Raw genomic sequence first — 25931 nt, forward strand, 5'->3', positions numbered from 1 at the left:
TAGGTCATGCATTGTCATCCTACATCAGGTAATTTTCAGGGGTCAAATAACATATTTACACAATTTAAGAGGTCAAATATGTCAAATAAAATTTTGTTGGGAAAATGGCAAAAGGCAGTGTCCGCCGTGGGCGGCCCGGCCCAACCACCTCTGTTTCTTCCACACTAGGGTTCTTCGTGTCCGTGGTGGTTGGACTTCGACTCCGTCGCGCGCTCGCCGTGGCTCTCCCCTCATGGCTTCTCCGTTGGCGAATTCTACCGTCACTGTTGGCGGAAAGGGTTCCTCACTCTCACCTTCGGCGGTATATGCCGTCTCCCACGGCGAATCCTCCGTCAGTATCGACCCCGCCGCCCTTGAGAAGCTCTCGCAATCCAAGCGACCGCCTCCGATGGGAAGTACTCAGGATGGCCCTTCCACTCCCCTGTCGTTGACCGCGGAGGAGTCTCGCGCTGCTCTCGTAGTTCTTCTGAATAAGCTCGTCCTCTCCGACGCCGCTGTCCGCCCCGGCCTCCCTTCTCTCATCGTGGACACGCTAAACCTTGCGTCTGGCCTTGAAAGACTAGATTTTTGTTCGGCTTCGGGGTTTTGGAACTCGATCGCCATGTTGAATGTGAGGAATCTTGATGAGATTCAAGTCGGCCGTGAGGAGCTTGGTATTTTCGAGACTTCGTGTGCAGCATCGGTTGGGGTCTGCGCGATCTTGGACTGCTGCGCCTCTGCTCTTGTGAAGGTGGTGGACGCCGTGGCAGCGTTGTCTTGCGAAGCTGCTCGCGCTGATGTCTCTGCGTTAGATTTGTTTGGATCCGGCGATGTATTCTCGATGAAGGATGAGACCGATGTGGCAAGCGACATGAAGACATTGTTATTTGGATCGAAGCTTGTAGGGCAGAACGATTCTTCGCCTTTCAGTGAGATTCCTACCGTCAATGGTAGCTTCAGGGAGGCTGTCAGGTTATTCCATGGCCGAACACGAGTTGAGTTGAACTCTAGTGTTAAGGTCAAGAAGTCAATTGTTATTGCAAATCACGGAAAGGAGAAAGCTTTTATTGCGTCAGTCTTACCACTTGCAATGTCAATCCAGTCCTTGTGTGAGAGTAGCATTGGCCGAGCTAAATCTTCTATTAATATTATCAGTGATAGTGGCTTGCACTCTAGGGTTGCTGAGGTTTTTGAGAAAGCATGCCCAAATTTAGATGATCTGAGAGATCAATTTCACTCAGTCACAGAAAAGGCTGCCTCTGGATCAAATTCTGCGCATGTTCTTCACTCGGTGTATGATTTTTTGGTTAAATTTAGGGACGTTCTTGCTTGGGAGGCAGTATTGGCATTGTTTTCCCTAGAAATAGATGACTCAATTGAGAGAGTTCAAGTGGATTCTTCGAAGGACAACAAACCGAATGGAGATTTCGTGAAAGGCGAGAAGAAGAATGACAAGAAAAAGAAGAAGAACTTAGGCAAGGGAACTTCTACCATAAGGAAGCTCCTTAGAGGCAGTGCTTTGTGTAGCTCTGAGCTTTCTGCTGAAAATGTTTCAGTGTTGGTTGATTGGGCATCTGATCTGTCAAAATATTTTGATCCCATGGACGCTAGGCTAGATAATCTACTGACAAGGGTTAAGGAAGTAGTTGAGAGCAATGAAGTCAGGAGACTTCCAAAGATTCCTAAGGTAATAAATCTTGAAATTGTTTGGAATCAAATATTTTCCACGATTTGCAGTTGTCAATACCTGCACAGGTTCTTTATATCTAGAGGGTTTCATCTTATTTTACTCTTTGTTTTTATCATTTCTTCTTTTCCTTCATCGAATTTTGTTTTATCCATGCTATGCTAGGGATTAATCAATTAGCCACCTTTTTATCATGGGATGCATTTCTGATTTAGATAAAACTTTGAGAACTGAATCATATCTGACCTGCATTTTATTGGAGTTATACTGAGGAGAAGTCAGTCTGTGTGGATTTTGATTAGAAGCATGAGCTGTTTGTTCACAACATTTTTTTTCTTTCCAAATTTCTTGCTGTACGCATTTGGGCAATGCATTATATGATAAGTTGAACCTTTATATGCATTATTATCTCATTGCATCCTGTGACACATGTATAAACACATCATTCTTCTTTGCCATTACAATTCAGAATTTCCTTTTGCTTATGTGTAGTAGGGTACACGCGATTTTGGAAAGGAACAAATGGCGATTAGAGAGCGTGCATTCTCTATTATCACAGGTGTTTTTAAGATGCATGGTGCTGTTGCCCTTGATACTCCTGTGTTTGAGTTAAGAGAGACTCTCATGGGTAAGTATGGTGAGGATTCAAAGTTGATATATGATCTCGCTGACCAGGTACACTTAAGGATGTCAATGATTTTCGTATTTTAACTTTTCTCTTCCAATTTATTTATTTGTGCATGTTGCCATTAGCTATGTTTTCTTCTTTCCTAGGGTGGAGAGCTCTGTTCTCTGAGATATGATTTAACAGTCCCCTTTGCAAGATACTTGGCGATGAATAATATAAATGCATTAAAAAGGTACCAAATAGCTAAAGTATACAGAAGGGATAACCCATCAAAGGGAAGATATCGTGAGTTCTACCAATGTGATTTTGATATTGCTGGTCAATATGAAACAATGGAACCTGATTTCGAGGTTATCAAAGTCTTGACAGAATTGTTGGATCAACTTGACATTGGCAGCTATGAGGTATTCTTTTTTCTTTCTATAGATATCTCAATGGAACTGGCATATTGTAAGAAGAATTTTGTTCTTAAAAAATAGTTGAATGTGAGAAACAGTTGCAATCAAAAGTCTTTAACTGCTCCTAAAATATTGACTCTTTGTGAAGATTTATCTTTGTATTTACAGATTAAGCTGAATCACCGGAAGTTGCTGGATGGGATGTTGGAAATCTGTGGAGTGTCCTCTGAAAAATTTAGAACAGTTTGCTCAAGCATCGATAAACTGGATAAGCAACCATTTGAACAGATCAAAAAGGAACTGGTTAGTAAAGCTTCTGAAAATTTATTGCTTATCAGTTCAAAACTCAAAGCAAACCTTTCTTCTGTGAATAAAAAATCAAAATTGGTTTCTAGGTGGAAGAGAAGGGTTTATCGACTGAAATTGCAGATAAAATTGGCACTTTTGTGAAGAGAAGAGGGCCAGCACTTGAAATTTTGTCAGAACTAAAGGAAGAGGGTAGCCAATTTTTGGAGAACACTGGTTCTGTTGTTGCCCTGAATGAGTTGGAGATTTTATTCAAAGCTCTTGAAAAAGCAAATTGTTTGAACCGAGTGGTGTTTGACTTGAGCCTTGCAAGAGGCCTTGATTATTATACTGGAGTTATATATGAAGCAGTTTTCAAAGGAGCTACACAGGTAAAATGATGCCTCTCTGACCATGGTGTAATAGTTGAAACATTTTATGCATAAATTCTGATTTTTTGTCATCTACTCTGAGGTAGCTGTGGTTTGCACTTGATCAGTAATAACCTTTGTCATTTGAATTTTTAAGGAGATCTAGGTCTGAAGAAATGAAGAATTGAAAATTCACTGTGGTTCCCTATCTGTATTCCTTCTTCATTCAGACACATGTTTTTTTAATAGCTCAGTTAACAATTATTAAAGGTGATTGGCTAACCACTTATCATAAAAGCTTGATCCATTAGGAAAGGAACCACTTATCTCTTCATGTGTGGGTGACACTGCCTTATGTGTGGGTGGGTCATATATATAGATTCAAACTCTCAACCTTTTGCTTTAATGATATGTTGAAGTTGATTGGATAACCACTTACTCCAAAAGCTGGAGCTGTTAGGAAAGTAACTAATTTATGTACTTATATTGTTAAAACCTCTTCCTTCATATATGGGTGACAACAATCATGTCTTATTCCGTGAATGGACAAGTCTTCTTTTATAAAGCTAAATATTCGTATATAATTAAAAGATAGGTCACACTAATGGCATATCTAGTTCATGCCTAGTGGGGTCTAACACCACTGGATTTCATTATAAAAATAACTATTATTTCATTGTGTATATATACATACCTACCTTGCTTGCCATCGTTGTTCTCCTCTCACTCATTGTCAGTGCTCACTTTCTTTTCTCACTAACCAAATTATTTTACATATCAACCAAATTGTTGTCGCTCTCCTCTTTCACCCATCATCGTTATTCCCCTCTAACTCTCTCTCATTGTTGCCATCTGCTTTCTCTACTCGCTGATGGAGGGTCAACAACCCCATCGTCAGTGTTTGTTCCTTGCCCTCCCCTTGCCTTCCTCTGTTCACCATTATAGGTTAGCTCACTTTCTGAACATCGTCACACCCTTTTCCTCCAGTCACGAAGTTCACCAAGCTATCCAGGAGGGTTGTTGCACATTTAGACATCAGAGGCAATGATTTTATAGTTATTCCTTGATGCCTTTTCTTTTATATAATGTTACCTATTTAATCTGCAAGCATACAATATTTAAAAAATTAATTCATATTATAGATATATTTCTCAAGGAGAAGTTATTTTAAATAGCAATCGAATGTGAGAAGTTCTTCAAAACAATCTCACACTGAAATCATGTTGAGGATAGTTATAAAGACAATGAAGTTACTTTTGCAACAATTATTAGTTAATAAAGATAGTAATATTTTTGCAATCTGCTGAAAATAATTTAACTCGTCTTTTTTATTAAATATTTGTGAACATTATTATATCTCTGCTTGTATTTTATCATTAATGTCATCTAATTTGTCTGTGTCAAAATTTTCACCGTTCAATTTAATGAGTTCACTTCAATAATTTTTTGGCTACATCACTGGGTAACACAGTTCTAGATGTAGTGTTTTGATTTATTAATCTGTCTCAAAGAATGATGATAAGGGAAGAAAAATCTAATTCGGTATAATCTGGAAATTACTTCTAACACATCTGAACTTGTTCTCAGTTTTTGTTTGATTTCTTCCTATAACTAGATTATCTGGTGAAACAGAGACGTTCATTTTATCTTAATGTCTCCCACCCACTCACTTTGGTGTTTTTGTTGCCTCTCAATTTTGTTTTTGCCTTCTTGGTGCCCTTTAATTCCTGGGCTTTTGACCTATCGAACCTGAAACCATCAAGTTTCCTGAATCAAATGCATTTTTTTTTTTTGCTCTTTCTGTGCCTTAGGTTGGTTCTATTGCAGCAGGGGGGAGATACGATAATCTGGTAGGGATGTTCAGTGGAAAGCAGGTTCCTGCAGTAGGTGTCAGTCTCGGAATCGAGAGAGTCTTTACAATAATGGAGGAACTTGTAAAAGACAGAAATCAGGTTTGTTGCCTCAATTTATTCATGTTGGAAAACTCAAATTAATGTGCTTCTCATCAGTCTGTATTGATTCATCATGCTCTTCTTCTACTTCATTTTTGTTCTTAATCTGGTTCTGCAGGTTATTCGCGCAAACGAAACACAAGTCTTGGTAGCCGTCCTCGGGAAGGATCTCACACTGGCTGCAGAGATTGTGAGCCAACTGTGGAATGCTAAAATTAAAGCGGAGTTCGGCCTCACCAAACGAATAATGAATCATATCGCACGCGCAAAGCAATCAGGAATCCCTTGGATGATCCTCGTCGGAGAATCTGAGGTAAGTAGCGGTATTTATAAGCTAAAGAACATCGAAGCCAACCAAGAGGAGGAGATTCCTAAAGAAAGAATTGTCGAGGAGCTCCAAGTAAGGCTCGGTGTCGCTTGACAAGACCAAAGTACTAAGTGAATATACACTTGATGCTTCCATTTAGCTAAAGGATTCAGAGTATGAACTAAGAATGAGTATGCTTTCTGTTTAAGCTTATTTGAGCTGGACTTGTGAGTGCCAACCGTTCGTTCGATTGCAAAGCTTGTGTATGATTTTGATTCAAAGTTACAATTTACAAGTGTTCTTATCGATGTGTATAAACTCATTCTTCCAATTCTTTCTTCAAGTTGCGTGATGTAGTGCTTAAAGAAGTTTTATTTCTTGATTTTTTTTAAATTTTTTTCATTTTTTGGTGAGTCTTGCTTGTTGAAGCTTTAATATTTATTCATCAAATATAATTAAACATTTTGTTTACTTTTCAAAATTAACACATTTACAAAATAAATTTTTAATGTACTTTACGAGTATTATACTAAATTTTGAAAGCTTAAAATGGAAATTAAAAGTAAAAATTATACATAATGAGAGAATGAGACAAACACTTGGCCCAACAAAAGCCCATGTAATGTTGAAGCCCATTTAGCAGTCATGGTTCTTCTTCGTCCAAATTCCAATCCTTCCTTCCGTATCCCAATCCTCCCCTCAAAATCTATAAATCGGATTCAATTGCGTTGCAACGAAAGAACGTAATCGAAACCGAAACGAATTGGAGTCACCGATCGAGAATCACTCTCCGGATAATCATCGAAGCCACGATTCCAGGGCGAAATCCTTAATCTTCTTCTTCTTCTTCTTCTTGTTCCCCGGTTCGATCGCCGCCTCACCGCTGCGATCGCCCCCCTGCCCTTTCAATCTCCCCGTTTCCGATCTCGAAACCTTCGATCCTCATCCTCTTTCGTTTTTGTTTTGGGGTGGGGGGCGTTTGTTTTTAGGGTCATGGATCGAGGTCGGAAGCGCGAGGGCGCCGCCGACCTCCGTGCGGACAAGCGCGCGTGCAGCTCGTCCGATCACCGCCCCTGCTCCTCCGCCTCCGGCTCCCCGCCCCCGCAGCCGCCGCACAGCGAGATGGAGTCCTCCTCCTCCGGGAGGTCCGATCGCGGCGGGGACTCCGGCTACGGGTCGTGCGACTCCGACGACTATGCCGGGGGTTACGACTCGCGGTCCGTGAGGGGGAGGCTGCACAGGGTCTTGGTCGGCCTCGAAGACGACGGCGCAGGGGCATCCGCGCAGCTCGCAACGCTGACCGAACTCTGTGAGGTGCTATCCTTCTGCATGGAGGACGCCATGGGGTACTTCCCCGTGGAGAGCGTCGTGCCTCCGCTCGTGAAGCTTGCTGGTCATGAGAGCAATCCCGAAGTCATGCTTTTGGCGATAAGAGCGCTCACCTACCTCTGCGATTCGATGCCGAGGTCGGCGGATGCCATCGTGCGGCATGGCGCCCTACCTGTCCTGTGCGGAAGGCTTTTGGCTATCGAATACTTGGACGTGGCAGAACAGGTACTTGATTCGCGTCCATCACATTCTATTTTTTCCCCCTAAACCTTTATGATAGAATTATTTTTCTTAGTTTACGATTGTATTAGTGCCACCAAGCATTGGAAAAGATATCGAGGAAACAACCGATTGCTTGTTTGCAAGCGGGAACAGCAAATGCTGTCTTAACTTATATTGATTTCTTTCCAAGTAGTATTCAGGTTAGTAGAAGAGCAGCTTCTGAGCATCATAGCTCTGTTCGTATCATATGGTTTTTGTCAAATTGGATTTCAAGTAACCACATTTACTAAATCTGCATTATTCAGAGAGCTGCCGTTTCAACAATAGCCAATATGTGCAAGAAACTGGCGCCTGATTGCTCTTCAAGTATTATAGAATCAGTCCCTACTTTATGTGCTCTTCTCCAGAATGAGGATACGAAAGTTAGTGCTCTACCGCTCTTGACTCCTATTCTTCGTTATAATTCTTAAAAAAAAGAAATTTTGTTCAGTTCTTGACTTCTTCGTTGTTGTATTTATCCCTCATATATATTTGGTGAAACTGCTTTTTGATCCCTCTAGTTGATGCAGTTGGTGGAAACTGTTGCTGTTTGTCTTGCACGAATAGCTGACTCTGTTGGCTCTTCCTCCAATTTGCTGGATGAACTATGCAAGCTTGGGTTAATACAAAAGTCCTTGGAATTAATAACTAATGACGGTCATAGGACACTCAGCCGTGTAACTTATTCTGTATGTTACTTTAATGATTTCGTATTCATTATTTGATCATTTGCCATGTTTCTTGACCTATATACTTTTCTAGGATGCTTATCTCTTTTGTTGCTTTTTCCACATTCAGGGTTTAATTGCTCTTCTCACCAAACTTGCTGGAAATTCTCAGCAAGCAGTTCAGACCCTATTTGAGCTCAATATAAGCAGAACTCTGAGGAACATCTTAGTAGGTTCTGAAATGTCAGATGATTCTGCTTATGCATCTACTGAGGATTTGCAAATCAATCAGGTTTCTATCCTCTACTTTGATAAAATGCTCATTAGACCTGTGTTGCATGAAAGTATATACATCTTTTATATTTTCCGTATGACATATAAGCTCAGGTATCATATTTTTATGTGATTGTTTTGAGATAATATAACATTTGTTCTTCAGACTACCTCACAAATTGAATAATCTCAACTAATTCAACCATATGAATCCTGAAGAGAGGAAGCTTGTTATAGGCTTCTCTACAACATGCTTTCTGTCAAGCAGATCATAAAAAAGTAGCAATATGAATTTATTTCCTAAACATAAATTTCTTGTATTTCTTCTGCCTTTTGTCAATCATGGACCTCATTATTGTCCACTCTTTTTAACTTTCAAAAACAAATAAGGCAAAAAAAACTTCCAGGAAGGTTTAAGGATGTCATTGGTTCTTTACATTGTAAAACATAATGTTGGGTTCTTAAATGAATTGAATTTAGACAAGGGAAGGGTGCACGAAACATTGAAACCATCTAGGCGACCATGTTTCTGACTACTTAATATCATGTAGCGTGAAGTGTTTGGTGAAAGCGCAAACTTACATGAAAACCAGATAATATGAGGTCTGTTGAATCTCTGTATAACTCTCATAAAAAGGAGTCAAGCATGTTAGAGCAGAATGAAACCTAATAGTTTAATGCAGTCTCATAGAGCTGCAACCCGTGTTTGAATGCTTACATTTGTAAGACTATAATAGTGGCATTAATACTAGAAAAAAGCTGAGGAAATAAAAAATAGGGAAAGTAGAAGAATGCCTAGGGGCTTTGAATTTTGTCTGATTGAAAAAACAAGATGATACCTTTTAGCTGTAAACCGAACTGTAGAAGAATTCCTTGCACAGCATGAATGTTGTACAAATCAGCAAAAGGAATAATAAATATTCCTATGTTATAGAATTGATCCTTAGTTACATGCATCTATGGACATATTTAGCTGATTACAACCATAATAATATGATTTAGATATCACTCCTATGACCAATGAAATATTTTAGGAACATATTTCACTCCATTCGGACAGTGAGAATAGTAACATCTCGTTAATCATGATATGTTTCTGAATGTATATGATACATAATGTTGTATCTGAGGTCTACAGAGAAAAGCTTTTTAACAGCTAAAATCAGATTTGAAAATTCCAATATACATGTTATTTTGATTAGTTGTTGACACAAGATTTTGAGGTTGTAACAAATCTAACATGAATATTCATGCAATTTCTTCTATTTTTTAATACAAATCTTGCACATTTTTTAATCTAACACGTTGTGTAGCATTTTTTTTTATGTCCGACATCATGCAATATATACTAAACAATTATTAACATAATTTAGTAATTTTTAAAAAATAAACAAATACAATTTATTATTTTAATTACATAAATTTGTTAAATATTCGAAATAAATATCATTCTATGTGCTTAATAAAAGCTCTGCTAGTTTTTTTTCCTAAAAACAATTGATATATGTGCATAAGTTTGTTGAAAAGAAAGTCTCGGGCTATATTTGTTAAAAACTCCAACATTTGTTGCTAGATTTAGCAATTACCTCTAGTTTATTTGCTTGCTTTACATATGTTTGTAATATTTTCCTATCCTATCATGCTACACTATTTTTGGAGAAAATAGATTAGAGACCAAGTCATGTCATGCATTCTATTAGTCTAAAATATCAGGGGTGTCAAAGAACATATTAAATAGATCAAAACAATTTCCTTATACCTTGAGCTTCTGGGATAAATTCCACCTGTTTAATCTTAACATGTAGTTTTGATTTTTACTTGGTACAAGGGTTGAAAACTTTAGTTTTATTTGCTACAACCAAAATATGATATGAGTGAAATTGGCACCATCTCCAGATGCTATCCTTCAGCCTTTATGTTTACTTTGTGGTAAATTAACTAAATGTATGACTGCATTCCAATCCAACACTAAACCTTTTTCTTCAGATTCATATTGCTAGTCTCTCATGATGTCAAACAATTTATTGTTAAGCACCAGATTACTTTATTTAGATATAAATGTTTATAATTGTTTGTGGTCTTTGATTTTTTTTACATCTAAAACATTTTTTTTACATCATTTGCATATCTAGGCTTAGTTGAATTTACGTAGTAGTACTTGTTGTTGTATTTGCGGATCAATGGCATTATTGATTTATCAAATCACTACTTGCTGCAGGTATATGAAGTTTTAAAGTTAGCTAACCAGTTAATTCCTCCAAGAGAGAGAGATTCAGACAATCAATTAACACAAGCTAAGGAAAAGATTCCAATGGTTGTGCCCAATTGGTTGGTTTAGATATAAATGTTTATAATTGTTTGTGGTCTTTGATTTTTTTTACATCTAAAACATTTTTTTTTACATCATTTGCATATCTAGGCTTAGTTGAATTTACGTAGTAGTACTTGTTGTTGTATTTGCGGATCAATGGCATTATTGATTTATCAAATCACTACTTGCTGCAGGTATATGAAGTTTTAAAGTTAGCTAACCAGTTAATTCCTCCAAGAGAGAGAGATTCAGACAATCAATTAACACAAGCTAAGGAAAAGATTCCAATGGTTGTGCCCAATTGGTTGGATCAGTTTTCAATAGAAATTCTTCCTGCTTCTATTAAGGTTTGTTTCTGTCAATGGTACATCATGTATCCCTAATAATATTATGCTAATCTCTGCATCACATATATCTGGTAGGTTGTGAACTCTGATGCAAATCCATATGTATGTTATGGCTGTGTTTCCATCATAAGCCGCATTGCCTATTACAGCACACCTGACACACTTCTGAAGTCAATTAAAGATATAAATATCTCAAAGTGAGTAAACCACAGAATTGATGTGATCACATCAATATGTAGAATCTTTATTAAAGGTTCTCTCTTAAATTTTGTTGGGCAGTTTTTTGGCAGGGCTGTTGCTCAAGAAAGATCCACATATATTAATTTCTACACTGGAGACAGTTGAGATTCTGATGCAAAAACTTCCTGGTTTTTTCTTAAGCTCTTTCATCAAGGAAGGAGTAGTTCATGCAATTGATGCACTTCTTTCTGAAGATAAAGGCACAGAGCCTGTGCTTGAACACTCAGATGATCAAATGGTAGTAAAAGATATTTCCAGATGCCTGTGTTATTCATTTGCTTTATCTAGGGTTCCATCCTCAGAAGCAAAGACATGCAAGATTGTAAAAGAATCTATCCACAACCTGGGAAGGCACATTAAAGCGACCTACTTTGCTAATGGAGCAATGAGCTCTGATATTGGATTTACTGAAACCCTTCAAAATATCAAAACTTTGTGCAAAGTGCTAACTGAAAGTGTGGATATGCATTTAAATAGTGATGGTAGTCTCCAAGATGAGGCGAATTTAACTCAAATGTTAGACCAGGTAATGAGAGCTTTTTCTCAGGAAGATCCTATGTCGACCTTTGAGTTTGTCGAGAGTGGTTTTGCAAGATCTCTGATCCATTATTTATCAAACGGAAAGTATCCACATGGAACTCATGGTGTTGGCTTATCAAGTCACATTCTCACCATACTAAAGAGATTCCAGACATTTGCTTTCATTTGCTTATCAAAACCACGTCAAAGTTGTGACAATACCATTTTGGTTATCTTGCTGGAGAAGCTGCAGAATGCATTGTCTTCTTTGGATAACTTTCCTGTTATTGTAAGCCAGGGTTATAAGGCAAGGAACACTTATGCAGATATCCCTGCTAGGTGCTACACCATGAATCCCTGCTTAAGAGTTCGCTTTGTCCGTGAAAAAGCAGAGTCACACTTGTCCGACTACAACAATGTTCTAAGTGTTGATATTTCTTCATCGGTAGACAATATAGAAGGATATCTATGGCCTAAAGTTAGTGAAAACAAGAATGTAAATCTGACAGAATCTATGGATAATAACATCAGCAAACTAAAACTCACTTCTTCAAGGTCAAATCGTACTTCAGAAGGGGATTCTATAGAGAAAGACACAAATATCTCCCATGAGACGTGTATTTCCAACTCTTCAGAGGTACAGTTTGGTTGTTAACTTGTTATTTTTCACAAATCATATTTTTGAACAAAAGCATTTAGTATAAATGGCATTTGTATGTCTACTACGATACATCTGATCTCATACTATCACTCAAGTTCAATGGCAATAAGATATCAGGTGGTTTGGATGAACTTTTTCCTTGCAGTTGCTTACAAAGACACATCTGATCTTATAATATTCATTATAGTTCAATTGAAATAAAATGTCAAGTGCTTTAAGCAAATCCTTTTCTCACAGTTGCTTAAATATTCTTCTACTTAGGTAATTAGAAGTCAAGAACAACTTTTGCCAACAGAAACTAGTCCACTGCAGTCAACATCTGGTAAGCTTTCAAGTATTTTTAAAAAACACGTTGTTAGATAAACATATTTGTCACTACATACCTCTTTACCTGTTGTTCTTCAGGTGTGAAATCTGCTCCAGGAATACCCATAACAGCATCTCCAAGCATAGGAGAAGCAAAGCAAAAGTTAACTTTTAGCTTAAATGGAAAACAACTTGACTGCTCTAAGACACTCTATCAAGCAGTTCTAGAGGATCAAATGTCTTCAGAATCTCACATGGTTGTGGGGTCAAGATTTTGGAATCAATTATACAAACTTTCTTACAGAGTATCTGAAGATGAAAACTCAAGCAAGGGCCAACTCTTAGATTGTGTTTCTCAGTCAAACATCCTCTTGAATAAGCTTGGATTCTCCTGGCAAAAACTTCCTTTTTTTCCTACTATATTTCAAGTCGAGATGCCTTCTAACATTGATAAAATGAGTTCAACATATGATATTTTGTTTATGTTGAAAATATTGGAGGGCTTGAATCACTTTTCTTTGGAATTGTTGACTGATGAAAGAGTCGGAGCATTTTCTGAAGGAAAAATAGATAACCTTGATGATCTGAAAGTGATAGTTCCTTCAGTTCCAGAACTGGGGTTTGTGAACAGTAAATTATCTGATAAGTTGGAGCAGCAACTCAGAGACCCTCTGGTGTCGACCACTGGTTATTTTCCAGCGTGGTGTAGCCAGTTAATGAATTCATGCTCTTTCTTATTTTCTTTCGAAGCAAGATGGAAGTACTTCTACCTCACAACTTTTGGTTCTTTGAAAAATCAACAAAATAGCATGCAGCATTCAAATAGCCCTGGCACAAACTCCAGCAGTGAGAGCCTCACTTATCCACGCAAGAAGTTCAAAGTTGATAGGAACAAGATCCTTGAATCTGCTATGAAAATGATGGAATTACATGTTCATAGTAAGGGTTCTCTTGAAGTAGAATACGATGAAGAAGTGGGTACTGGTCTAGGTCCTACGATGGAATTTTACACATTATTAAGTCATGAATTTCAAAAGGCTGGATTGGGTTTGTGGAGAGAGGACCTTTGTCACAGTGTTGGTGAATCTGGATTATTGTCGGCTCCATTTGGACTGTTTCCTCGTCCATGGTCGACAACAACAGGTGTGTTGGGTGGGACTGAATTCTCTGATGTGATTAAAAAGTTTCTCCTCCTTGGTAAGCTGGTAGCCAAGACAATCAAAGACGGAAGGATATTGGACATACCATTTTCTAGAGGCTTCTACAAGATTATGCTTGAGCAGGTTCTTGCAAATTTTTATAGTGATTGCTTGTGTTTGTGAATGTTGTTTCTGTGCAGTCTAACCATGGAATGAACTTAATGCTTCTGTAGGAGCTGAGCATATGTGATATCCAGTCATTTGATTCGGAGCTTGGAAGGACTTTGCTGGAGTTTCAAGCTATTATCAATAGGAAAAAGTTTGTCGAATCAGTTTCTGGAAAAAGTCATAGGGTTCCATCTAACTTAAATTATAGGGGTATCAGTGTGATGGATCTATCTCTTGATTTCACTCTTCCAGGCTATTCTGATTATGCACTTTCCTCGGAGAGTACAAAATTGGTAAGGCACGGAGCAGGAAGAGTAGGACTCATTCCTTCTTATGCAAAACATTTTGGTAACTATAGTTGTTTGCTTGATAGGTTAATATTGACAACTTGGAAGAATATGTTATGCTGGTTGTAGATGCAACAATTGGCAGTGGAATTGTAAGACAAGTTGATGCCTTCAAGTCTGGGTTTAATGAGGTAATTATTTGCGTCATTGTTCAATTTAGGTTTGTGGAACCTAAAACTTTTATGGCTGGTTCTTCCTTTTGTATAGATGATAAGTTAATGAAAAAAAAGATTTTAATTTGCATTGAACCTTAAACATGTATTATAATTCTTGACATTTCTAATGTTATCACAATCCGAGTGAGATAGTCTCGGCCCCATACTTTTAGTTTATTTTACCTTCCGCCCCCCCTTTATGTCCAGGTATTCCCTCTGAAAGCTCTTAAAATTTTCACCGAAGATGAGCTGGAGAGACTACTATGCGGTGAACAAGATACTTGGGATGTATGTACACTTTCCCCCTACTTTAGTCATTGATTTTGTGCTCCTTGATGACTATGATTGCCCCTTTCTATACAGTTCACTGAGCTTGTGGATCACATCAAGTTCGACCATGGATATACAATGAGCAGCCCTACTGTTATCAATGTCAGTTATCTTCACAAATCTCCCCAAAGCATACACAGAAATGTTTTATTCACAATATCAAACCTACCACAGTCTCTGTCCCTTTTTCTTTTTCAGTTGTTAGAAATCATTCAAGAATTTGGGTGTGATCAACGTAGAGCTTTCTTACAATTTGTTACTGGTGCTCCTCGACTCGCACATGGCGGCTTAGCTGCACTTAACCCTAAACTAACAGTCGTTCGCAAGGTTAGAATTTACAGTGGGATAATCCACCATATTATTGTGCGCATGTAACAACATGCTTCTATTTTCAATTGCAGCATGGTAGCTGTGATGCTGATTTGGATTTGCCAAGTGTGATGACTTGTGCTAATTATCTAAAGCTCCCACCTTACTCTTCCAAGGTATTTGTTTCTTTCCTCTTTTTTTTTTTGTTGCTTCTGAATTCTTGCTATCTGATGACTCATTTAAGACTTTGCCTTCTATACGATGAGAAATGGCAGTTGTATCGCTTAAATTGATTTTAATCAGTGTATGCTTTTTGATGCAAGTGATATTTAGTTAAGTATTAGTTTCCTGAATGGAATATTAAGTGTAGAACTAACGAACAATTTTAATTTTTTGTTTCTGGAAATCCACTTTGATTTGTAGTTAGAAACAACAAATGAAACTGAAATTTTGGTTCAATTATTGAAATTGAATCCCATGACTCCAGGTAAGAAAAAGTCAAACCAAATCTAAAAAAAAAGTATATGACATGGACAGACTGCAAATATGATGCATTTCTGAACACAACATATATCATTTTTGACATGTTTGTCATCTAGAGTATTCTCACTGATGTACTATCTCTCAACTTGCACTGCAGGAGAAAATGAGAGAAAAACTGTTGTATGCGATAACCGAAGGCCAGGGATCGTTTCACCTCTCGTAAGCACTGCAAGACGTTGTGACTCTTCGAATCCATCGGTACGCACTGCTTTGAATATGATTTGGAGTCATGAGGTCAGAGAAGATGTAAATAACTAGCAGGAGGAGAAGCCTAGTGGTGAGCAGATTGTTATGCACAGCAAAAGGATGCCCCGCCCAGGCTTCAAAATTGTACATAGTTCAGGTTAAGTCGATAGGGAGCAGCTACTTGTGCACATAAAAGAAATGTAAATAAGACGATATTAACTTAGAACTCTAGTCATCATCCAGGGTATGTTTTATTCCTACAAATAAGTAACCTTGCTTGGCCTGTTCATATCTTTTCTCTGGTTTAGTCTTTACTTTGTGTATATTGTGTTTGCTGCAGCTGATATCAATTATGTTTGAATCGTTTGCAAGTAGATTAGTAAATATGTTGTATTTGTGTAAAGTATTTTAGAAATAGAATTTTCACAAAGAAGAGTTTGTTTTTATATATTTGCCATACAAATAGTAAAGGCATTTCCCCCTTGACCAGGTTTGGTTAGTCGATTGACTTGAGTGGTCTAAACAATTAGCTACATTGGTCATTTCATCATGATTTAGTAGACCATAATTTGAGTTGGCTAGGTGAGTCAAGCACTTCGGGCAAGTTAGTTGTATCGGGGCAGTCGATTCGTTTGGTCGAGGTCGGTGATTCAATTGGTCAAAATGATCGAGTGAGCTAGTTGGTTAGATTAGACAATTTAGATGACTAGGGCGAACTAATCATTTCAAGCCAAGCTAAGTCATTTTCTCTCTCTTCAAAATGGTATATTTTTTTTTATTAATTATAACAATACATCTAATGGCTATGATTTCTCATTCCAACTACTGCTGAAAATTTTAGAAAAAAAATTAAAAATATATTTTTATAAAGAAAAACTAGACGTTTTAAATTTCAGTTTTTTTATCACCTATTTTCCTATGTCTCCATGAGAATTATATATATATAATATATATATATATATATATATATATTATTAATTAATTAATTAATTAACTCTATTGTGGGATTATTAATATTGTAATTCTATAGAATTTATATATTATGTTAAACTCTTGAGTGATCGAATTACTTGTAATTTATAAATTTGCACAATAAATGGAGGTTGTGCAACGTTGTAAAATTTATAATGAGGAATCTCTTCAAGATAAGGCAGTTTACATCTATTATATTATACAACATGAACTAGAATTGCTCCCCAGTAATTTCTGAGATAAATCAAGCTAAAAGCCAGATAATACCTTAATGACACATCTGCATGAACTCTTTAAAGGTGATCTAGTCATATTGATCATTAGCATCAGCAGCTCTTTCCCACAACTAGTTCTTCCCCTACACCTTGCATAGTGTTCAAGACAACTCTCTCTGCTTTTTCTGTATGAAAGCATGAATTTGCATAAGAATGCATACTTGGAAAGACAACAACAAGGCGTGAATCGCAACTATTTGGAGTTTTCTCTAATCCCATTCCTATGCCTACCCTAGACAACCTAATTAGTTAGGGTAACGATCACAACAAAAAAATACTACATGACATTTTGGTACACTAAAACTTAAACCACATGCAATACAGCTGAAAGTTTCATTTTCTTTTTTCTCTTTGTAGTCAGGGAGAATAGAACTATGTGTGCATGATGAATCTTACCAGAATCTTCCAAGTTGTTACTCTCTCTGGTGCTGCATCACTACTGTATTATGACTCTGGAGAAGTATCGAGTAGTAGCGATCCATGGACAATTTCTGAGGAATTTACATCACTATTCTCTGTGGGTACTGCATCACTTTCACTTTGGAGAGTGGCTTCTGCAGAAGAATGGCAAATGGATGGACGAATGTTGCCAGGCAGTTGTGTCTCGCTGCTAGCTGCCATTACCACATCACTTTCTCCATGGATATTATTGAGAAGAGAATCAGGTAAGGTACCATGACCTTGACTGTCAATGTCAGAGTCATTGTGTTCTCTGACTACAGCATTACTATTTTCATCAAGATTGATGTTTGATTCTGTTTGACATTTTTCTTGGAGATCTGGAGAAGAGTCGGACAATGTTGGATGAAAGTCACAGGGAAGATTGGTGGTGCTACTCTCCTTGAGTACTGCATCTGTTTGGTTCTGCTCATCAGAATCTAGGGAAGTAACTGATCTCTCTATCAGTCCTACATCACTGTTTGCAAGGAGATTATTGAGTATAGGAGCATCAGATATGGAAGCATGAAGCTCGCCATGAATGCCAGTGCTATCTCTAATGATAACATCACTTATGCTGCTGTCCAATACCTTTTCATGCTTTTCTTGGAGATTGGCATCGGCAGAGGTATCATATGTTGGTGGATGAAGATCACTGGGAAGGTTGGTGATACTATCCAAGAATACTGCATCACTCTGATTTGGGACATCAGAATCTATAGCGGCAACTGACCTGCTCTCTATCATTGCAGTATCATCTTCACCATGGAGATCATCAGGAAGAGGAACCTCACATACGGAAGGATGAAGTTCATTGGGAATTTCAGAATCAGTGGATCCGACTACAGCATCACTCTTTTCTTGGAGATCAGCATCTGAAAAAGTGTCACATATGGAAGCATGAAGCTCACTGTGCATTGCAGTGCTATCTCTAAGTACAACATCACTAATGGTGATATGACGCGACTCGTGGCTTCCGAAGCCGTCCAGACGGGAGCTTGGCGTGGATCACCAGTAGAGGCGGGACTCCGACGAGGACCGCTCGATTGATACCAACACTCGCTCAAACGTCATCAAAGAGGTACGCGTAGAATAATCTTTTATTCTGTAAATTTTATTTATGCACGTAGAATAATTGTTATTCAGAAAAATTTTAATTTCCTGCCATGTCTTGTACATGTTATTACCTGCTATGCATGCGTGTGTTGTGATAATAATTAGTTTTAATTATCTGTATATTTCCGCTGCGCACGTTTACGAAACATGTAGACACGCGCATTACATCGGGACGATCCCAATAGCTAAGTCATCATTCATATCAATCAACCTCATATAGTCACGAGCTCTCAACCCCCTTGTATGTTTAATCAAGTGTTTACACAACATAAACATATATAAAATAATAATGTAAGGTCTAACTTAAACTCTTTGTATAAACATTAAATTTCATGGTCAAATCTAATCACTTAAGGCATGATTACATCAACAAAAATTTCGTTAACTCAAGTATCCATTGGGGAGACAAACAATCGACTAGATGTAAGTTTAGTCGACTAAGCTAAAGTAGTCACCGGATTAGTTAACTAGGGTAAGTTAAAAGTCAACTAATCAAGTGAAAATAATTAGTAACTATTCACAACAAGAAGTCTATAAGAATGCAAACAGAGGGGAAATTAGGAAGGATTCTTGAGCAATCATATATGAATGAAAGCATGCAACTGTAATTGAAAGCAAGCCAAAGATTCCCATCTTGTATTGTTTATTATTGTAATTGATATTATTTATTTTTGTATTTTTTATTGTTGTTTATAAGCTCAGATTATAAGAGGTATTTCCACCTGTAGAAGGCATCTGAGAACAATAAAAGACAGAGGGATTATGTGAGTGACTCACCAACAAGTCATAAGACGTGGAGTAGGAATTAAGGTTCTAAACCATGTAAAACTCTAAGCATTAGCATTGCTTCTCATTTGTGTTTTCGTATTTGATATTCCATTGTGTACTAATATTATTGTAGACAATAGCATGTGAAATGAAGTAATAAACTATTCACCCTCTCTAGACTCATCATCAATCTTATAATTGAGTCAATTGGAGAGTAGTCGTTGGTAGATAACCTATTGTGCCATTCTGAGGCAATATCTGATTAGGTGTGCCATCAACTTCAGCACCATCATCCATCGCATTAGCACCCAGGTCTGCCTCTGCAGCATCAAGTTGTTTGTCTGCAGAATCATCATTTGCCACTTGGATTGCATTATCTGGACAAGATATACCATCTCCAGAAAGCTCAATGATCTTAGATAAAGGCCCCTTTTTGCATTCAGATTGGTTTTTTATCTCTGAAATTTCAACCTGGATACTGACTGGATCTGGTGTATCCACTGTTCCTTCAACTTCTTCCCCATCAAAAGCAGAAGTGGCTGTTTCTGCATTCTCCTGACCACGTTCTCTGTCAAACACATTAATTTCAGATTTATAAATGCCAACTGAAACACGATTGCCAGAAGATGCTGAATCCATAACAATCAATTTATCCTGAAGTTGTGAACCAACTGACTCACAGCCGAACGAGTCACCCAATGTGTTATCTCGATTTTCATTATGGATTGTATCTTCAAGCGCATCACCATCTTCATTCTCAAAAAACTTATCCTTCTCCCCATCAAAATTTGTTTCACTGGTTGGATGCTGAGGGCGCTCGTTACTGTCCTCACCAGGATCATCAGCATCCATTGCTTCTGCAGTCTCGATGACATCAGCTGTCTCGTTATAATACATTTCTACCTTCCCCTGAACTTCAGATTCATCTGCCAATACCAAATGAGCTTCAAAATCTTTATTTCCTGCCAAGGGAATTCGGCCCTGTAGTGGATTACCACTCTGTGCAACATTCTCAGCAGTTGTTTTATCCATCGAAGAAGATTTAAACTTCTCAAAGGTTTCAACTTCATGACCACTCTTTTCAAACTCGGCTGGTTCGATCTCATCTTGCACTTTGTTAGCCTCCTTAGAAACACCGGCTACAACATCAAGCTCTACTTTGCTCCCTGTCTCAGTCCCTCTACTTTCTGGCGTATGATAAGCTTCACGACCAGAAAGTAAAGAACTGCTTGCACAACTTTTCTTCTCCTCTCGAATCCCCAAGCCTTCTGTCATTTCTGCAGCATCGCTGCAACCCGCGATTCCATCAGCAGTCAAAACGCTTCCTTCCGAATTCCGAAAAACCAAAGACTCTCCAGAAATGTTTACTTCTCCTCCAGTATCAGAAACAAGTGCAGCACCTGAAAACGTACTTCCCTCTTCCAGCTCCCCTGTGTTCAAATCCAAGCCCGTGCTGCGCTCCACCGATGGGCTTGAAGCCATCGAACAGAAAAAACCCCTAGAATTTCCTCATCTGCATCCTTCGACAAACCACCTAAACCAACGACAGCGGCAAATCGTGAATTCAACAAAACTTCTAAAGCACCTTCCAGAACCCTAGAATCAGCTACCGAACCAGGAAGAGGGAGATCGACGAGAAGAGGACGGTTTCTGAACGAATTACCTGGGATCCTGCAGCTCCACGGCGGAAAAACTGGAGATTCGGAGCGATTAGACAGAGGGGAGGAAGCGGTAGGGAAGAAGATTGAGATCCTCGAAATCCATTCGAGCAGGAAGAACGTTTACAAGGGCCGAGCCAATGGGCTAGACCTGGTCCGCCGCATCGGCCCAGCCCATCCCTAGCCGATAAGTTCATTTCATCAGATCGCATTGACACAATATTTAGTTCGATGCAAACCTCTAAATTAAAAGATTCATATGGTATGTTTTAATATTAATATCAAATCATTTTTTTCATTATTTCATATTTTCTACAAATGCAAATTAAAACGCTAAAAATTGATATATCAACATCAATTCAATAATATTCTAATGCGACAAAACACTTGAACAATTAAAAAAAAAATCAAAATTTGAATTTCAATAGTGAGAAAAAAATTATCTATCTCCAAAATTAATTAGAAACATCTTAATTATAAAAATAAAAAATAAAAAATAAAATCTTCCCTCCTGTCCTCCCTTGTGGAATCGGAAATGAAGAACGCGTGACCATGCTGGTCCAGAATTTTCACAACACAGTCACAGGAAGATCAAACGAAACACCAGCAAAGGCATAAACATTCGTGAATAAATTTTATATCTGATTTAATAATAATTTATTTATCTTCACTTAATACATAAATTAATTAAATAAATAAATTTAAATAATTCATATTAAACATATATATTCAATTTATTAATACATTTATAAATAATATTTATGAACATTCATAAATAATATTCACAAATTATATTCATTAATAAAATTTTTATTAACATATTATATAAATAAAGAAATTAAAATAAATAAATAATATTTATTATCAAACAAACTTAATTAAGAACTTGATAGTATTTAAATGCAATCAAAGGCTGCTGGACATCTGGGTTGATCGCTGCGTGCGCTTCCCGATTTACCCTGGTGCTCGAAGAAAAACTTCCGTAGGACCAGATCGGTCACTTCCAGGGATTGAATAAATGCGACTAACTGAGATTATCATTTTTTTTATAACATTTAAATGAACTAAATTCAAATCAAACTCAAACCTATAAAAAAATCAAACTAAACTTAAATAATTATTCTTGATTCGTTTTAAATTAAATTTAGCTCAATTAACTTATTAACACCATAAAATTTGACTGGATTGACTTATTTACAACCCTAATCTCGTGCAGGAACAGTGAACTGACAATATGCTGGAAATTGCAAAACTAACAAATTTTCTGTTGCTAAAGGTTTCAAAACATTGGGTGCATTTTATCTACAGTTAGATAGCACTTGTCGAGTGATCAGCATACAAACAATTGGATAGCAAAGCATCACTTCCATAAAGTAGAAATCGTCAACTATGAAATAATCAACAGGTTGGCAACTGCCACAGCTAAGTGATCAGCCTTGTTAGCTGACTAGGGTTTCAGCTTGTCCGTCAACCTTTTTGATAACTTATCGCCGTGCAATGTGATCTTCCAACAATCAGCTTGAAAAATGAAGACAGAACCCACTTTGGGAACAACTGCAATGCAAAATATACCAGTTGAGAAATTTATTGACTTGGGTTTTTTTTTTCCGTCTTAACATTTTCCATTCTAATTAGAATTTTTGTGTGTTGATTTTTAAGAACTCAATGCTCATTCCTAGCCATGAAGTATAGAAGACCATACCATAATCTAAAGAACAAGAATATATATTCTATATGCAAACTGTTTATTTCAAGATTAAATCTATTCTTAAACCACAATGTCTAGGAAAGTTAGTATGAAGTGAGACAATGCAACCAAACTAGTTGCATCACTGATTCATGTCTTTTCAACTACATCAAGATGCAAAAAAAATTGTGTAATGAAGATCATGCTAATATATTTTGAATGGCTGAATGTGTTAAACAGAAATTTCCCATAACAGCAATGAACTGATGTGCAAACAAAAAAACTCTTTTTACACACAACTAAAGTCGAAGTTATATTATACCTCGGAAGCAGTTTTCTTTTGTAATTATCCCAAAGGTCTCCGAAGTCTCTCGAATCATTATACCACTTTCGCCTTTGAAGGCACTTGTTTTGCATTCGACAACTAGAATAACACATTGAGAAAGTATCATCCACAAGTAGATAAAGTACAGTAAAATCAAAAGCATGAAGCTAGCATGATATTGATAGGCAGTCACAGACGACAGAGTTATGTCCAAAAATACTAACCCAAAAGAAAAGCACCATGCAAATCTGCATTGAGAAGGCACTCATTCAATTGCTTTTTCCTGTAATTCATCATAAAAAGAAATTTTCATAAAATTAAAATGATCAAATTATTACAAGATGTTATATAGGAAACATGAAAAAGTGCCTGCCCACTTAAACCACAAAGTTCCTTGCATAAGGGTAGAATAAAACGTACCCCACTTCTTTCAGAAGCTCGACAATGTATCCTTTCCACATTTCATGCATTGGTGTGAAGAGATCAAATCTGCAACCAGATCAGTAAGTTTTTTATTTACAAAAAAACATTGTAGAGAATAATTTATGCAACTCTGCAACACTTTGGCACATTTAGTTCATTAACTGTGATTTTGTTAGTCGAACTAACAAAATCAGGAATGACAGTAGCAAGCATTTACCAAATCTAACTACTTGAACAAAAAGAGATGAAGGGTAAACTCATTAACTGTGATTTTAGTAATAGAAAGAATGAATCAGGAATAGTGACAAGAATAAGAAAACCAGGATACTCTTACTTGTGGAACTCTCTTGGTAGGTTGAATGATCCACACTTCCTGTGTTGTCTTTTCGACATGTGGTTCCTTGACCGTTTTGAGTGGCTCATTAAAGCCTTCAGGCGAGCATCTTTCAAACTATTATCCTTTGAGATTAATTGATCAAGATAGATCAAATTGTCAATTTTCAAGCTTTTTCCATGCCTTGTGTACTTATTGGCCTCATCGCCCTTTGCAACAATATCATTCACAATTTTGCTTACAATATCCCTTGCATTCGGAGCCTTCATCAAGATTAAAAAAAACACACCTATATGATCAAACCAAAAAAATAAAACCTTGTTCTACAATAATGCTAAAGCAAAATTGGAATATTGCTAAACAAGACTATACAAGAAGAACTACCTTTAGATCATTAAGTTGTAGCAAATTTGCATCAACAATCCCAGAAATCTCTGAATAAACAGGGTGCACATCTGTAAATATGAACAAAATGCTAGGTTACAATCTGGCAAGCCAATAATGCAGGTTATCTTTTTACCTATGCTCCCATATCCTCTCTCCATCATCTCCCCATCTCTATATCTCCTCCTCTTGATTTCACCCTAGTCTTCCTCTACAACCATTAGTGGTTTCTAATCCCAGGACTCAAAACCAAAACGACAGTTGCTCCAATCGCATGATAAGATACGGCATGTGGTACTAGGGTTCATAAGCGGGGCAACGAGAAAGATCAATGGGAGGACCTGATACGAAAAATCCTTTATGAATGAAAAAAAAAGGCGACAAGGGCTAGAAATGGACCTTTTCTAGATGAAGAAGAGGCAGAAGCCTGGTCTCGTGTTCTCCGCTCAGATCCACCGTCAACCTCTGAGTTCGGGGCAAGCTTCGCTTTCCCTTTCTCTTCCTTCCGCTGGTCAACTCCGCCTACACTCTCCGACTCCTTTCTTCGCTTCGACTTTACGCTCTCCTGGCGGTGCTCCTGGAGACGCTCTGCCTCGAAGGCGAACCTCTTTTCGAGAGCTTCGAGGGCGCGTCTCTTCCGATCGGAAGCAACCGGAGTCACGCACTCGGACGTCGAAGCCATCAGAGCCCAGGCGGCGGAGGTGGTAGTCGGAACCGTAACGAGGAAATACGGCCGGATCGGCTTCGACGACTGAGGTTGGCGTAGAGGGCGGAAGGAAGAAGGAGGGAAGGGGAAGGCCCTCCCGCTGGTTCGGAGGAGGAGGAGGAGGACTGGCGGCTAGGTCGCCGGAAAAAGGGGAGATCGCGGAGGGCAGCGCGGCGGCAGCAGTAATTTAAATAAACCCTAATTTGCTAACCGAGCGATGACCATTGGTTCGGTCCGATTAAATGCACAATTAATTCGACAGAAAACCATTAAAAGCCATATATGATTAAATATCTTTTTAATAATTTTATTAAACAAAATTTAATTTTTAATTTTAAAAATATATAGCTATCGTACTTTAATTACATCATATACCTTTTAATAAACTTATTTTTATACGCCACAAATTAAAATTGATATGACACGTGTGATTTCTATATGTTCAAAGGTTTTTTTTATACAGTTGGGATTTTATCGTAATAGACTCCCATTAAATTTATGATGAAAATTTAGACCGTTCGATTTTAAAATCAACCGTTGATCGCTAAACCCCTAAACTCTAAATCCTAAACTTTAAATTCTAAATCCTAAACCCTAAATTTTAAAACAAATCACTCATTCAATCTACGACTTGGATTTAATCTTAATTTTAAAATCAAACGATGCAGATTTTCATCACAAATTTGTGACGGGAATCTATTGTGACAAGCAATTTTTTTTTAATCAAGATATTAACTTTTTGTATATATTAATTTTAAAAGCGATCTGTATTATAAATTTAAATTTGATAGTTGCTACGATACTGTATTAAATATTATAGCAATTGTAACATTTACATATTCAAAATAATAATGTATTGATTGGTATTGTAAAAATTTTAAAGTAATTTTTTATCTTAATGAATTTTAAATAATTTTAATTAAATTATTGAAGAAAAATAGTTTGATATAATAATATTATATATATATAAAATAATATAGTAATTTTGAAGAGAATAATTTTTATGATATATTTTTTTTACATGTTTGAAAATAAATTAATGGAATCAAGTTGTTTCACCGTGTTCACGTTGCAAAGCCCACCGTGCGATCGCATCCGATCGCTATCACCGTCACCTCGCTATGACTGAGCCATAACGGACGGTCG

At 37.3% G+C, this 25931-nt stretch overlaps 4 protein-coding genes across 5 annotated transcripts; 2 read left to right on the top strand and 2 right to left on the bottom strand.

The window, feature by feature from the left end:
- Nucleotides 1–200: 200 nt before the first annotated feature.
- On the top strand, nucleotides 201–5903 carry LOC141836914 (histidine--tRNA ligase, cytoplasmic-like). Of its 2 annotated transcripts, XM_074724384.1 has the most exons (7): nucleotides 201–1666; nucleotides 2162–2341; nucleotides 2441–2698; nucleotides 2861–2995; nucleotides 3088–3369; nucleotides 5160–5300; nucleotides 5419–5903. In XM_074724384.1, exons 1-7 carry the CDS (start codon nucleotides 233–235, stop codon nucleotides 5719–5721), a joined length of 2733 nt encoding a protein of 910 aa, XP_074580485.1. In that variant the 5' UTR covers nucleotides 201–232; the 3' UTR covers nucleotides 5722–5903. The 2 variants fall into 2 exon arrangements, with proteins under 2 accessions (XP_074580485.1, XP_074580486.1); XM_074724385.1 differs by lacking the exon at nucleotides 5419–5903 and having other exon boundaries at nucleotides 5176–5303.
- A 682-nt stretch (nucleotides 5904–6585) lies between these two features.
- LOC141840444 (E3 ubiquitin-protein ligase UPL4-like) lies at nucleotides 6586–16022 on the top strand. Its single transcript, XM_074728428.1, has 17 exons — nucleotides 6586–7161; nucleotides 7248–7358; nucleotides 7464–7580; nucleotides 7728–7886; nucleotides 7996–8157; nucleotides 10644–10796; nucleotides 10872–10993; nucleotides 11076–12192; nucleotides 12478–12538; nucleotides 12622–13805; nucleotides 13895–14122; nucleotides 14203–14307; nucleotides 14539–14619; nucleotides 14695–14763; nucleotides 14860–14988; nucleotides 15063–15146; nucleotides 15611–16022. Exons 1-17 carry the CDS (start codon nucleotides 6601–6603, stop codon nucleotides 15674–15676), a joined length of 4509 nt encoding a protein of 1502 aa, XP_074584529.1. The 5' UTR covers nucleotides 6586–6600; the 3' UTR covers nucleotides 15677–16022.
- A 796-nt stretch (nucleotides 16023–16818) lies between these two features.
- Nucleotides 16819–20980, bottom strand: LOC141837011 (uncharacterized). The gene is made up of 5 exons (XM_074724499.1): nucleotides 20932–20980; nucleotides 19502–20802; nucleotides 19223–19235; nucleotides 17343–18357; nucleotides 16819–17071 (listed from the first exon to the last, which is right to left on the bottom strand). Exons 2-4 carry the CDS (start codon nucleotides 20748–20750, stop codon nucleotides 17391–17393), a joined length of 2229 nt encoding a protein of 742 aa, XP_074580600.1. The 5' UTR covers nucleotides 20751–20802; nucleotides 20932–20980; the 3' UTR covers nucleotides 16819–17071; nucleotides 17343–17390.
- A 1291-nt stretch (nucleotides 20981–22271) lies between these two features.
- Nucleotides 22272–24976, bottom strand: LOC141841143 (ribonuclease MRP protein subunit POP4). The gene is made up of 7 exons (XM_074729267.1): nucleotides 24479–24976; nucleotides 24080–24150; nucleotides 23696–23958; nucleotides 23359–23427; nucleotides 23163–23221; nucleotides 22936–23037; nucleotides 22272–22480 (listed from the first exon to the last, which is right to left on the bottom strand). The coding sequence occupies exons 1-7, from the start codon at nucleotides 24759–24761 to the stop codon at nucleotides 22374–22376; spliced, it is 954 nt and encodes a 317-aa protein (XP_074585368.1). The 5' UTR covers nucleotides 24762–24976; the 3' UTR covers nucleotides 22272–22373.
- Nucleotides 24977–25931: the final 955 nt, after the last annotated feature.

This window comes from Curcuma longa, chromosome 11, assembly GCF_044706935.1.
Source record: "Curcuma longa cultivar G26 ecotype Majalengka, Jawa Barat chromosome 11, ITB_CL_G26_1.1, whole genome shotgun sequence".
Lineage (NCBI taxonomy): Eukaryota > Viridiplantae > Streptophyta > Magnoliopsida > Zingiberales > Zingiberaceae > Curcuma > Curcuma longa.